The sequence below is a fragment of the Hipposideros armiger genome, unplaced genomic scaffold, assembly GCF_001890085.2.
Source record: "Hipposideros armiger isolate ML-2016 unplaced genomic scaffold, ASM189008v1 scaffold_126, whole genome shotgun sequence".
NCBI lineage: Eukaryota > Metazoa > Chordata > Mammalia > Chiroptera > Hipposideridae > Hipposideros > Hipposideros armiger.
The window spans coordinates 2,204,932-2,218,403 of record NW_017731476.1 but is presented as its reverse complement, the minus strand read 5'-3'; the positions used below and the strand labels follow the sequence as shown (position 1 = coordinate 2,218,403).

The 13,472-nt window shown below is 62.3% G+C and overlaps 2 protein-coding genes across 5 annotated transcripts; one reads left to right on the top strand and one right to left on the bottom strand.

The window, feature by feature from the left end:
- Positions 1-2,405: 2,405 nt before the first annotated feature.
- Positions 2,406-4,652, top strand: GNG13 (G protein subunit gamma 13). Of its 3 annotated transcripts, none has more exons than XM_019648418.1 (3): positions 2,406-2,540; positions 4,172-4,303; positions 4,469-4,652. In XM_019648418.1, exons 2-3 carry the CDS (start codon positions 4,206-4,208, stop codon positions 4,572-4,574), a joined length of 204 nt encoding a protein of 67 aa, XP_019503963.1. In that variant the 5' UTR covers positions 2,406-2,540; positions 4,172-4,205; the 3' UTR covers positions 4,575-4,652. The 3 variants fall into 3 exon arrangements, with proteins under 3 accessions (XP_019503963.1, XP_019503966.1, XP_019503964.1); XM_019648421.1 differs by lacking the exon at positions 2,406-2,540 and adding an exon at positions 2,751-2,913; XM_019648419.1 differs by lacking the exon at positions 2,406-2,540 and adding an exon at positions 3,431-3,876.
- On the bottom strand, positions 4,617-13,446 carry CHTF18 (chromosome transmission fidelity factor 18). Of its 2 annotated transcripts, XM_019648416.1 has the most exons (22): positions 13,340-13,446; positions 12,934-13,125; positions 12,693-12,843; positions 12,362-12,530; positions 11,887-11,979; positions 11,737-11,789; positions 11,478-11,604; positions 10,803-11,012; positions 10,181-10,278; positions 9,658-9,781; positions 9,410-9,564; positions 9,124-9,217; positions 8,819-8,917; positions 8,612-8,742; positions 8,147-8,318; positions 7,071-7,295; positions 6,817-6,966; positions 6,594-6,724; positions 5,841-5,985; positions 5,606-5,737; positions 5,125-5,182; positions 4,617-5,031 (listed from the first exon to the last, which is right to left on the bottom strand). In XM_019648416.1, the coding sequence occupies exons 1-22, from the start codon at positions 13,428-13,430 to the stop codon at positions 4,895-4,897; spliced, it is 2,937 nt and encodes a 978-aa protein (XP_019503961.1). In that variant the 5' UTR covers positions 13,431-13,446; the 3' UTR covers positions 4,617-4,894. The 2 variants fall into 2 exon arrangements, with proteins under 2 accessions (XP_019503961.1, XP_019503962.1); XM_019648417.1 differs by lacking the exons at positions 4,617-5,031; positions 5,125-5,182; positions 5,606-5,737; positions 6,594-6,724 and having other exon boundaries at positions 5,864-5,985.
- Positions 13,447-13,472: the final 26 nt, after the last annotated feature.

Here is a 13,472-nt window from a genome sequence, read left to right as displayed (position 1 = left end):
GGTCATGTCTGGTTGGGGCATTTCTTTCTCCTTCTCCCTGATCCCTTCTTGGGAACCCCACCCACCATTTTTTTATTCTTCCTGAACACTGAAAGCAGCAGGAGGGGGCCCTTGCCACGGGGTCTCTCTGTGCCTGCCGCCCACACTCACCACACACCCCTGGGAGGCCTGGCTCACATCGCCCTGTTCCATCAGGGGCCTTGGCAGGCAAGGGGCCTGAGGTGGCTGTTTCTAGGCCAGCAAGGAGCTTTGTTGGTTCTCACCAGCAACCCACTTAGTGGAGCTAATTTCAGAAAGTCGTCCGGTCTCCCTGGACTCACTCTGGGAGCCTGTGAGGTGGCGCTCAGTTAGAGGACAAGCTGTCCCTGCTTCCTGAGTGTCCCCTCCCACCCCAAATCCCTGGGCCTTTGAACATTCCAGGCCCACAGGGTCCCCCTTGTTTGGCTCCAGTGCAAGGGGGGCCTAGACCCAAATCCCACCTCCCAGGAAGGTGAGAAATAGGAGTCAGAGTCCCCCAACTCTCACCAGGGACAAGGGCTTCACGGGCTCACACTAGCAGGCATGCTTCAGCTCGGCCACCAAGTGCAGTCATGGCTTCTGTCACGATGGCCTAACGAATTCAACGCAGTGACCGCTGTAGGTATGACCATTGGCCAGAGGATGCTTCAGCTCAGCAGTGGGGACAGCAGCTCCTGTTTGCAGGCCTGGCGACGCTGTGCTGAGGGTGCCCAGGTGAGCTCAAGCACCAGCCTCTGAGCCCTCACGGTGGCTCTAAGTGAATTTCAACTGTGACCACGCGGAGCTTTCTGATTCCACAGTGGAGAATTCAAACAGCACCTGAGAAGTAGGCCCCTGGAGCTGACCACGTGAGTTCACCTAGCAGGACATACCAGGGCTTCTCTCAGGGGACTCTTGGGATGCTGTCAGGCCAGCGCCTGATTCTAGATGCCCAGTTCTGCCCATGCCCTCTGAGGGGGAGGCGTGACTTGGTGGTGGGGCCTGGCCCACCTGGGTCTCAGTCCAAACCCTGAGCCAGTCCTGGGGGCCATCAAGAACCTCTGTCCTGAGCCTCCCACCTCGTGTGAGCAGGGTCCCCAGCCCCAGGAGAGCTCCAGGCAGCCCAGTCATGGCACCTGAGGGGCCAGGCAGGCAGGTAAGCACAGGCCCCAAGGACAGCTGCGAGGGGGTGGAGTGAGGCCAGCACTGCGGCCATCTGCCCTGAGGAAGACACAGACACCCCTGGCTCTAAGCCCCCACCCCGCTAAATCCATAATAAAAATAATTCCTGGTTTCCCTGATGTGCCCCAGTTCCAGAATTACCTCCTAATCTGTCATCGTGTACGTGAGCGAGGGGCAGGAGGTGCCACTGACCCCTTTTATGGAATCACAACAGTGCGGGCCCACGTGCCTGAGGGGGCAGGAGCACCCCCTCTTGCCTCCCAGGTGGGGGCAGAGTGGCTGACTGTTCATAGGCCCCTGGACCAGGGGAGGCCACAGGGGCACCTTCTAAGGACCTGGTCTAGGCCGCCCTCGGGCTCCAGCCTCCTTGGGGATCTTGGTTGGGGAGCTGGGCCCTGCCACCTGGGGGCCTGCCCAGGATGCAACCTGGCACTTGCATCACCCAATGATCCTGGGGGCATAGATCTCCCAAGAGTGGAGCAGGGCGGTGGGCCCCCTGGGCACACCCAGGGTATCATCTGAGAAGGGGACGTGGTCCCAGCCCTGGTGGCATCTGCCCTGAGGACTGGAGGGCAGGGCAAGGGTCCACCTGGGCCACATCACAGGTCCTTCGATGGGCCAGGCTGAGGGGCCTAGCAGAGGGATAATAGGCCCACAGCGAGGAAGGGAACCCCTGCCACCCCAGTACCCCAAAGCCACCCAGCCTAGGTTTGAGCACCCCTGAGCCGGCACTCACTACCTCCCATACAGCACCTGCCCAGGGCACCCTTGGGGCAGCTGCCTGGTCTGGGCAGGGGCCAGAGCAGGGAGCAACTCCAAGGTTCCCTTGCAGGAACAGGCTCACACCTGTGGGCGGGTCCACTTCAGGGCAGGGCTGCCCACTGGGTGTCAGGGGACACTGCTGAGGCTACAGAGGAGCCCAGTGTCCTGGCCCTGGCCCTGCTACTCCTTCCTGAGCTGGTGATCCCAGTCCATGAGGGTCACTGGAGGGCTGGGGTACAATTTAACAGCTGCAGGTCTTTGGTGATGGCACCACGTGGCAATCCAGGAGCCCACTCAGCCCTGTGGGAGGAGGCCTCACTGCCCAGGGCCAGAACTGACTTGCTGTCTCTGGCTGCATCTCCCACTCCTGGTGGCTGGCTGGGCCAGGCTGAATCCCTGGGGTCAGCCCAGCCCTTAGGAGGGCGGGTAGAAGGTGGGGGCGGTACCAGGGCCTGGCCCCAGGTGGCAGGAGTGGGCGGGCACCTGCTGGGCTGTGCTGGCCTGTGTGCCTGGCTCACTCACCCATCATTTCGCCCTCACGGTCACTTCATCATCACTTGGCCCTTGTTATCACCTCTCCCTCGAGGTCACCACCCAAGGTAGGTCTGATGAGCTGGCCTTGTGCTGCGCAGGGGGCTGAGATCCAGGGTACTGAGTCTTGCCCAGGTCCCACTGGGCTAACCTGGATACACCTGACCCCAAACGAGACGCCCCTGTCCGACCGTCGGCTGGCCAAAGGCAGCTGCCCTGCGTGTCCCAAGGGGCCAGGACCTACTGGCGGAGGCAGACCCGGTGGCTGCAAGCGGGGTGAGGCGGGGTAGCCGACGGGGAAGGGAGCTGCGTCCATGCTGCGCCGTGCGCGCCGCCCGCAGTGCCCGCCGAGCGGCGTGTCCGGGGGCGGCCCGGGTTGTGGGGCGGGCAGGGCTCCTGGGGCCGGTGGCTGGTGGCTGGCTCGGCGGTGGCTGCGCACAGGTAGGGCCAGACGGCAGCGGAGGGGGCTGCGAACGGGGCCACTGATGCCGCTGGACTGGGATGCCTCCCCCACGTGGCTATCCGCGTGAGAGCCCGCCTTGGGAGTGGGGGTGCTGGAACTTGGGGTCTCTGGGAAGGGAGCCCCTGCACGCCCCCTCAACCCGGCAGTCCCTCAGAGACGCCCTGCTTCCCTGGGCTCTCACCACCCCCGACTGATCGTGCAACCATCCCCGGTCTGAACACTCTTCCCAGCCGCAGCCAAGACCAGGGCCCATCCCCCCTCCGCAGGATGGAGACCCTCCACCAGGAGCCCCCTCCACAGCCTGAGGGCATCCAAGTCATACCCATCAGCCCCTGCCCACTCTCCCAAGGTCAAGAATCCGGTCCCCTGGCTCCCAGCCTCAGGGATGGGGGGGAGGGGCAGGGCCCGGGGGGCAGTGAGGGACTCCCTGAGTCGTCCGGAGTGGGCTGGGGGAGGCAGGAAGCAGCCCGCCCTCATGGGCCCCCAACTGGCTGGATCTCCTGAGAGGTCTCAACCTGTGGCTTTGCCAGGCTGGTTCACAAGCAGAAACTGGGCCAAGCGGCTTGTGAATAGTTCCAGGGGAGACACCAGGCTGCAGCTGTTCTGAGTCCTGGACCAGCTGTGCAGCCTGACCCCCAGGATCCCCAGCACCCCCCACCCCCAGCCAGAGATGCAAATTACAGCCAAATCCTCCTAGCACAGTATTAATTTGCCCCCAGTGGGGGCTTTGCTCATGCAAAGTGGGGGAGGGGGGGCAAAAAGGGTCCCACCCCTTATGGGAGTCTGGGCTGCACCTCTGCAACCAGGAATGGGAAGTGAGCCTGAGTTGGAGGGTGTGGGCAGCTGATGTGGGCTCCTGGGAACCTGTGCTGTGTGCTGTCCTGCTAGCTTCCCAGCGGGGACAGTACTCCATTCCTCTCCAACCCAGAGGCCCAGCCTTGGTAAGAGTTTGATGAGGTGGGGACGCAGAACTAAGGGTGTAAAGTTTCTTCTGCAGTTAATTAGCCCCATGGGGGGGGCAGGCACATGGGGCCTCATTAGTGGGGACTCAGCTCCAGGCCTTTGTGGACCTGGGGAAGCACCAGGGCTGGTGGTGTAGCACCTGGGGGACTTCCCCAGGCAGTGGATTGGGTGTCAGTGTGCAAGAATGGGGCTCACTAGCACGGGGGGAGCTTCTGGGGGTGACTGCAGGCTGGCAGTCCCCCTGACTTCGTTGCTTCTTCCTGTGCCCTCCAGCCCCAGGCTGGCCACTTCTGAAGCCCCCGATGCCATGGAGGAGTGGGATGTGCCCCAAATGAAGAAGGAGGTTGAAAGCCTCAAGTACCAGCTGGCCTTCAAGAGGGAGCTGTCCTCCAAGACCATCCCTGAGTGAGTTCCCAGGACCCCAGCGCCTTGGCCCCTCCCCACCCAGGCCAGCCTCTGATTTGCATCTCATTTCTCCACCCTGTGCTTATTTCCATAGCCCAGACCACAGGGCCTACACCTCCAGGGGGCCAGGTGCCCACCTCCTCACCCCAACCTCCCTCCCCACAGGCTCCTCAAGTGGATCGAGGATGGGATCCCCAAGGACCCCTTCCTAAACCCTGAGCTGATGAAGAACAACCCATGGGTGGAAAAGGGCAAGTGCGCCATCCTGTGAGGCCCACAGCCCAGGCCCCCGCCTCTGTGAAGACAACAGCAGTAAAGGTGTGACTTTTTATAAAGACTTTTCAGGGTGTCTGTGCTTCTGTACATTTTCTAACAAAGAGAAAACAATGCCAGGGTGTCCAGCGTGGATCTGGGGATGTCCAGCATGACCCCCGAGTGTCTGGCATAGATCAGGGTGTCTGTCATGAAAACTGGGGTGTCTGGTGTGGCCCTGAAGCATCCGGCATGGGTCTGGGGTGTCCGGTGTAGTCCGGGACATCTGGCATCACCCCGGGGAGTTCAGTGTGGCCTGGGGTGCCCGCTGTGGCCTGGCTATAGGAGCTCCCTGATGTACAGGCTGCGCCGCACGGCATTGGAGACACCCTCTTGGAAGCGGAACCAGACGTCGCTCCTGCCCACCGCAGTGCCCATGCGCCACTCGGCCGAGTCTGTCTCAGGGGCTGCGTCCTCTGTGGGGGCCACGGAGTTGATTCTCTGCCTGACCCCAGCCCCTCCCTCTTCCACTCCCCGCCCCCCCACCACCAGCACCCCCACATACACACCTGCACATGGGGCTGCTTCTTTCCTGACAACCAAACGGCCAAAAAAATCCCTCTCCGGCTAAAGGAGTTAGATGGTCAGACCCATGGAGGTCACTCCCTGTCACAAGGGGAGACCTCCCCCAGGGAGGATGGGGCTCATGGCGCCTCCGAGCAGTGGCCCACAGCTGGAGAGTAGACACCTGTCCCAGCCTCCTCCCCTCACTCAATTCTGACCTGCTCAGCAAGTGTCCCCTCTGTCCCTCACCACCCTGCTCCGTCAGGGCCAGGGCAGGAGGTGCCAGCAGAGCCCACCTTCCTGCCCAGATGGGAAACTGGGCCCAGGTGGATCTCCATCCTGCTGAGCAACAGGGTGCTGGACGGACAGGCAGGCCCCTCAGGACTTACAAGCCTACCATACCAAGGTCACCCAGCTTTGCCCTCTGGCCAACCCACCGTGCCCCTGCCTGGCCCTGCCCCCACAGTCACGGGTCCACCCTCACACCTGGTCCTCCTGGGCAGTTCTCTTCAGGATGCACTCCAGCCACTGCGCATGGCTATGTGAGGTTGGTGGCTGCGCCCCCTTCCCCCCAGCATCCTCCTGTGGACCCTTGGCCCCGGAGGGACTCTCGTCCACCTGCAGGAAGTGGGTGTGGTGAGGGCTATTCCAGGGACAGTGTCCACTCCGAAGGCAGTGCCCTACCAGGCCCCGCTCTGCCCCAAGCCCGGGGTGGGCTCACCTGGGGGACGTCCCGGTCTCGGGCCAAGGCCTCCACCCGCCGCATCTTCTCCACTTCTATCTCATGGGCGATGAGCTGCTTGGCCTGGTAGGTGAGGGGCTTTCGGGCAGGCAGCTCAGGAAAGCGGCAGACCTCCTCCACGTTCCTGCTCTCAGGGTGGGTGGGGCAGGACATCCGGGCACGCACTCAGTGGGGACAGAGGCAACCCACCACCCTGACACCAAACGCCAGAATGCACAGCTCTGGCTCTGCCACGGCCCAGCCCCAGGCCAGCAGAGGGGTTATTCCTGAGCTTGTTTCCCCACTGTATGTGAGCATAAGAAGGGACCTCCCAGGGCTGCCATGGGGAGGCTGAGACGACACGGCAGGGCCAGGGCTCAGGCTGGCTGCGTGCTCGTTACCGCCAGTACCACCGTTACTGCCTCCTTGCCATCAGCACACGAGCATCTGCTTCCCACACACACTGGGGCCCTTGCTGGGCAACAGGACCATCTCAGGATGGGGAAACGGGGCCCTGGGGAGCTCGAGGATTCTTTGGGGCAGCGAAAGGCTCTGCAGTAAAGTTCAGGTCCTGGGGCTCTACCCAACCTGCAGGCCCACCTCGGTCACATCTGGGCAAGAGCTGAGCTATAAGTGACACCCCCGCCCCCAACCCGACAGATGGGGAAACAGACTCACACACCTTTCCAAGGCCATGCTTTTAGACTCCCAGCCCAGCCCCTGACACCCCCACTCCAGGTGCTGTGCACTCACGGCTCCAGCCTATAGACATACTGCCCATCGGGCATGCGCTCCTGGCGGTAGGTTAGGCTGTAGGCAATCATGGTGCCCACGAGGCTTGCCAGCTGCAGCTTCTCACGGGTGCTATACAGCTGTGTACTCACCTGTGAGCAGGTGGGCAGCAGACAGGGACACTGAGCATGGCCAGGGGCCCAGTCCGCTGGAAACCACCCCCCGTTCTAGGTGAGGCACTCACAGGGCGCAGCTTAGGCACGAGGATGTCCAGGAGCAGGCAGAGGGTGTCCAGGACGAGGGCCAGGGCGGAGGTCCGGCTGCGGGTGGCCGGTGTGATACCCGACACCAGCGTCTGGATCAGATTCTGCACCTGGCTTGTCCGGTTCTGGGCCTGGAGTGGAGGATGAACCAGGACCAGGTCAACCAGGAACCCCTCCACTCCCCCCAACCCCACCTCCAGGACCCAGCTTGAACAAGGCAGGGTGCAGAGCGCACCTCCTGCTGGCTACTGGGGAAAGTGATCCTTGGCACGTGGCTAGAGGCGAACAGCAGGTGGAAGGCCGCGGGCAGGAAGGGCCGGTAGCGCAGCAGCTGGAAGCTCTGACGGTGGTGGGCAGCCTGGCCCAGCAAGTCCTCAAAGGTCAGCCAGTCGAGGGCCACACACACGGTGCCTAGGCTGGAGTCTCGCAGCCGCAGGCGCAGAAAGTTGTCAAACAGGCCCTGGGGGCAGCAGGTCCCTGAGCCCCTCCAGCCTCTTGATCCCACCAGGGCACCAGTACCACCCACTGGGACCCTTCCCTGCCCATCTGCCCTGCCAACTCTGGGGTCTCGGACAGCGGCGAACGCCAGCCAGTGGCCACGGGACCCTGAGGGAGAGCCAGGAAGGCCCGCTCGCTGCCCCCACTCTGGCTTGACCAAGACACTGGGAAGTACAGGAAAAAAACCTCTCCCTAAAGGATTGAGGGCAGAGCCCCTGCTCTCCTTTCAAGTCCTATCCCCTCCCGCCACATCGCTCTGCCCTCTGCACTGTGGATTTCCAGATTTGCACACATCCCAAAGCACTGCTAACCTAAAGCAGCTTAGTTAGGGAGGCAGCTTAGGCCGGGCTTTCGGGGGGCCGGGGGCATCTCTGCAACCTGCTCAGCCCCAAATCTCACCCAACCTGCTCTCTAACCCAAATGTCCGCATTCCTGCAGCTCACGTCCAGAATCAGTCCCCTCCCAACCACTGGGTCAGGCTGCCCGGCCGCTGACACTGCCCCTCACATTGAGTTCCCAACTGGCGGTCAGTAATCCCATCAATCAAATGACACCCCATCCCCACTCCCAGCCCACCCTCTCTCCCGCACAGCCATTCCCCTCCAGATACTGACTCTGTCCTGCTCACAGCCCCCTCAAAGGTCTCCCTGACACCCCGTGTCTGCCCCATCTCACTCCCTTCACAGCTGCTTCTCCCGCTGGGCACGATCTGAATTACCTCCTCTTCCTTGTCTGGGGATGGGTGAGCACGGCAAGATACTGGCCTCCTGCCTCCCCCAACGCCAGAAAAACGGTTCAGGGTAGTGCGGTTACCTGGACCACCTTCTCATGCTCGCCTGCCGAGGCGGCCGTGTGCAGGATGTGGTAGAAGCGCTGTGCAGCCATGGTCAGAGACACCTTGGCAGCGTGGGGTGCGGCGCCTGTGAGCCCGTCGCCCAGCAGGAGCGTGTGAGTGGGCAGAGTCAGGTCCTGACCCACGTGTTGCCTGCAGGGGGGGGTCCTGAGGCTGGAGTGGGGCCCCGGCCCCACTTTATTCCTCTTGGCAGCGCCCTCCCGGCCCGAGGTGGTCCCCAGGAGTGGGCAATGGGGGAGGCAGAGATGCAGCCCTGAAGGCAGGGCTGAGGGAGTCCTGGGTCTCTGTTGGCAAAGCGGAGAGGGGTGGGGGGGGGACAAGGACGGAGGGAGCCTGCACACTCAGAGTCTGGTGTCCAGGGCTGGGGCACTACAGAAGTCCAGGCCGAGGCTGGCCCACCCACTCGTTCTGCCCACCTTGCCTACCTCTGGGCCCGAGGCAGCTGGAAGACCTCCTGCCACACAGAGAAGAGACCCTTGCGCTGGTCCTTGAGGCCAACTCGTGTGGTCTGCACATCCTGAACACTCAGCTCCTGCTGGCCTTGCCCATGCAGGAACTGAATACAGGGTGTGGGGGGTGAGAGGCAGCTGCCCCCGGCTCCGCCCCACCCCAGCCAGCTGCCCCCTGCCCACCTGCAGGGTGTTGATACAGGCACGGATATCGTTGTCTGTTTTCTCGCATAGGGCTGCCAGTGCTCCTGGGTCGGCCTGTAGGCCGTGCCGTAGGGAGATCTGCAGGAGGCAGGGGCGTGAGTGCCCACCCCACAGAACCCCACCCTGTGGCCACTACTTCCCTAGGAACAGGTAACAGCTCTCATCCCGGGTGGTGATAGGGATAGAGAGGGAGCTGGGACCAAGACAGGGGCCATAACCCCCCACACTGTTGTCAGCCATGCAGCTCTGGCCCAGTGCACCGCCCCGGTCCCCACCTCACTGACCTCCTGCAGCCGCTGCACGAGCCTGGAGGGCAGCGTGGGGGGGAAATGAAGCAGGAAGGCCTGATGCTTCAGCTGCCGCAGGGAGACTGCAAACCTGCGGGGTGGGCATGTGGTGGGCCGGGAGGGGAGACTCTAGTGCCGACCTCGAATCCACCGGGTGGCTGGGTGGGGCAGGGTTGTGTCCCCCTAGGGGCCCAGGGCCCTCTGCCATCCTGTGGAAGCCCAGCCCAGTGGAGTCCCCTCAGCCCCCCACCCGTAAGACCCCGCTCCACCCAACCCCACTCACTGGTCATTACAGATGCAGATAATTGGCCTCATCAGGAGCCCCCCCTCTGCCCGCCGCCGCCGCGGCACCCCACCCGCTGGTATGGCCAGGCCCCTAGGCTCTGCCTCCTTCGGGCCCTTGTGGTCGATGATGCTGAGAAGGACGTTGATGGCAGCCTAGGGGGACATGCAGTGGACGCAATAAGCCACAGCCCCCATTGCCCATCTACCTACCCACACACCCACCGGCCAGGCACCCAGGAGGCCCACCGTGGGGGCCCCGTCGATCTCATCGATGACCAGGCAGTTGGGCTTCCCACCAGCACCTAGCACTGATTCCATCTGTGTGGCCGCCTCAATGTGGGTGCGGAAGGCCTCAGGGCTGCGGTCATCACTGGAACCGTGAGGCAGGGGAGGGACCATCAGGGCAGCTGTGGCCTCAGCCAGGGCAGCCCCCAATGTCCCTGGCAGGATGGACCCCCACAGCCAAGTTGCCACACTTACACCTCGAGGCTACTATACAACGGAGACCGCGCAACATGGCTGCCCCAAATCCCAGTGACCCAAGGAAGGGTGTGGTCCACCACCAGTGTCCCAGCTGCAGCTCAGCTCAGGCCGGGAATCAAACCGGCGACCCTGTTGCTCAGAGCTCGCACTCTTGAGCGAGCTCTTAACCAACTGAGTCACTCGGCCGGCCCCCAAGCCCCACCTTTAACCCACCGGTGTCCCCGGCTCCACCAGGCACATCAGGACAGACGAGCGGTTTGGAGGCCAGGCTCTCCCCTCCACTTACCTCGCGTTCATTTCCACCACAGAATATCCAGCATGCCTCGCGATCACATGGGCCAGGGTGGTCTTCCCCAGCCCTGGGGGTCCACACAGAAGTGCCACCTGCAGCCAAGATATGTGAAGACATGCTGCAACCTGCACCACCCCAGGGAGTTCCCAGCCCAACCACAGAGGCTGAAAATCCTGTCCCATGAGGCTTGATACTAGGGGATGTCCCCCCATCCCATCGTCACCAAATGAGAACCCCAGCATGCTCATGGCTCAGAGCCAGTGCTTCAGAATGCGAAAAAGTCCTGCATAAAACAAGTGATGGAGGAACATAACAGGGACACAACTGTTACTGACATGACTAAACCCCTGAAACCACCCACTCTCCACCATGATTATCCTGTGGGAGAGGCAAGGCCCTTCGAGAGACACTGCTTTTACCTGCGTCAAAAGAAGAATAACTCAAGTCACGTTCACGTCATTCACACCCCACACTGATACCCTGACGTCATCATGCCCACAACCATGAGGGCAGTAAACGTGTATGCCTTGTGGCCCCCAGAAGCTGCAAAGGCGCCGACCAAGAAGTATAGTCCCTGGGCTCAGAGGTGTATGCAGTGCAGCTGGATGGGGCTCACCTTCTGCCGGGGCCGCTGGCTCGGGTCCAGCTCAGCCTCCAGCATCTCCTCCAACACTTGCTCATGGCTTTTCCACTTGCTGGAGGCTGCGGCCTCCTTGCCGACCCGAGCTGACTCCACACTGGGCCTGGGCTTCCGGGCCGGCCTCTCTCGGCCGAACACCACCACGTCCCACAGCTTCAGCCACTTGAGGAGGCAGCGGTTAGTAAACTGCAAGAAGGGAGGTATTGCCTGGGGGACCACCAGCACCAAGGACTCCCCTTGCCTGCCCCTCATGCTATCATAAGCATAGGGACACAAATAGGGATGCTCAAGCAGGTGACAGGCACCGTCATCCTGCCGGTGAGTGGCAGAGTGGGACTCACACAGGGACCTCTGTCCCCACAGCCCTGGTCCTGACCCCTCCAGGAGCCCCCACTATCCCCACAGACATCCCTGCTGAAAGCGGGAAAGGAAACAGAGGTTCCAGGCAGAGGGTGCCCTGGGTCCCCAGTCCACATCACAGGTAACCAGCAGTATGCTGGCCTGTTTTCACATCTACAACCTGGCGAGGCAAATTAGAGCCGAGCCCTGCCCCCCATCCTAACAGCCCCATGGGCTGTTGATAGTTTGGCTGGACCCTGAATTCCCCATCCTTGGCAACAAGAAAGCCAAGCAACAAGAACAAGGTCTCACGTCATCACTGAGCAGCTCTGTGTAGTGCTGAGGTGCAAACTCGTCCACCCAGAGGCAGTGTTTTGAGTCATCTTGGTTATTGGCCGGCTCCTCTTCCAGGGCCTCCTCCACCTCCTCTGACCTGAGGCTGAAAAACATTGTACCCTGAGCCCCTGGGCCTTAACCACATGCAGGGACCACCCCCCGCCCAGAATTCAGGCTTGGGGTCAGCAGCCCAAGAAGCACTGAGGGCCCTCGGGGTGGAAAAGCCCTGCATCACCTGCGCAGTGTATCTGAGAGATGCTGGGCCTCATGCAGCACTCGTTGCCGCCGCTGTGCAAACAGCAGGAGGTGGGATCAGGATGGCTCGGACAGCCACGGTCACTCCAGAGCCACCCCTCCCCTCCCAGCAGACCCCAGCAGACCCCACCTCATTGTCGACCTGCTCCTTCAGAGAGGTGAAGGGTATGCCCAGCAGGTCCAGCTGGCCACGGCCACGCCACCAGATGTCCCGGAAAGGGCTCTGTGAGGGAGCACAAGTAGCAGTCACCTCTGGACCTCCTTTCTAGGTCATAGGGTTACCCACGGCTCTCCTCCCAACAGTACTCAGGGACCCAGGTGGCATTCCCTAACATCAGCAGGCTCAGAGGTGGAGGAGCCCCCTCTCTAACCAGAAACCCGAAGGGGAAAAGCTACCAGGAGGGGAGCAGCTCTAAGACAGAGGAGAAAGGTGGAGGGGAAAGGCGAGGAAGGAAACCAGGTGAACTTCCTGAAGAGTCTCCACTGTCCTAGTGGGGATATGATCCCCAGGACTCTTTGGGCAGAATCAAGCCCACCAACCCCACAGGAGGGCCACTGCCAGCCTACCCATCCTCTGCCCCCTGCTATGGCCGCATAGTACCCACCTGCACCCCAGTGCCCACTGGGTCAGCTCGAAGCACCAGAAAGGCCCGGTCACCACCCGTGGAGGTCACGTTGATGTAGTCCTCCAGGACAGGGGGTCGCCTCAGGACGGGGTTTCGGGTGGCTGATGAGGCCCATATGAGACTCGTGTCAGCATCAGCATCCACAGGCCTGGGAAGGGACGGGGCTGTCTTCAGACTCTTGCCTCCTGTTACCCTCAGGCGAGGGGCCGGGATCCACCCTCAGCTGACAAGCCCTCCCACAAGTGCCCAGCTCCAGATCTCAGGACTTTGTCCAAGGAATGAGATTCTTTCAAGTCCCCCTGGGACACACCCCTTGCCCCACAGCTCAGCGGGGACTTCAGGACTCTGTGGGGGGGTGATGTGCTGAGGTGGGGAGTCAGGAGGCAGGGACTCTTCCATCTCATCCAGCCTGAAGTTCAGCCTCTTGACCGCCTCCAGTCTGGGCCGCTTGAGCCTAGGGGCTGGGGAGACACACACACACTCTGGGAAGGAACGGAGGCGCTTCCCATGCCTCCCACCCCACCCCTGTGCAGGGGCCCCTGCGGACATACTCTGGAGCAGGGGCCTGTTCTTCTGAACGCTGGTGGCCAGCTGCCTCTTCCTGGAACCGCTATTGCAGCTCCCTGAAGGTCGACCTGGAGAGCAGGGAGTGGCAGCGTCCCCTCCAGCAATAGCCTCTTCAAAGGTCCGCCGGACCGGGCCCACCCGGGGGCCCCTGGAGGGTGACAGGGCCGCTGTACCTGCTGGAAGAGAAGATTCACAGCAACCGTATCAAGGCAGCCGGCCTCTACACACAGTCGGCGGCGCTGGAAGGCCCTTCTCTCTCGGATGCGCCCCCCAACCCCCGCCTCTGGTCGCTGCTGCCTCTGGCCTTCGCTCGCCTCCCCTGGCTCCCAGAGGCCGGCCAGGACCCTGTCGAGCTACAGGTGACTAGGCTGCGGCGGGGCCCGCACCCACCTTCCAGCTCGGCCAGCACCTCGAGCTCGGCCGCGAACTGGCTGTGGAAGTCATCTTCGACACCGTGCAACTCCCAATCATAGTCCTCCATAATCGCGCGCACCTACAGGACCAGGCGTAAGCTCCAAACTTC

Excerpts from the sequence above, each read along its gene's own strand:
- GNG13 (XM_019648418.1), top strand. The coding sequence starts at position 4,206 with ATGGAGGAGTGGGATGTGCCCCAAATGAAGAAGGAGGTTGAAAGCCTC. Across the intron at positions 4,304-4,468 it reads TCCTCCAAGACCATCCCTGA|GCTCCTCAAGTGGATCGAGG; the intron begins GTGAGTTCCCAG and ends CCCTCCCCACAG.
- CHTF18 (XM_019648416.1), bottom strand. The coding sequence starts at position 13,430 with ATGGAGGACTATGATTGGGAGTTGCACGGTGTCGAAGATGACTTCCAC. Across the intron at positions 8,319-8,611 it reads CAGCTGCCTCGGGCCCAGAG|GCAACACGTGGGTCAGGACC; the intron begins GTAGGCAAGGTG and ends CCCCCCCTGCAG. Across the intron at positions 5,183-5,605 it reads GAACTGCCCAGGAGGACCAG|CCGGAGAGGGATTTTTTTGG; the intron begins GTGTGAGGGTGG and ends TAACTCCTTTAG.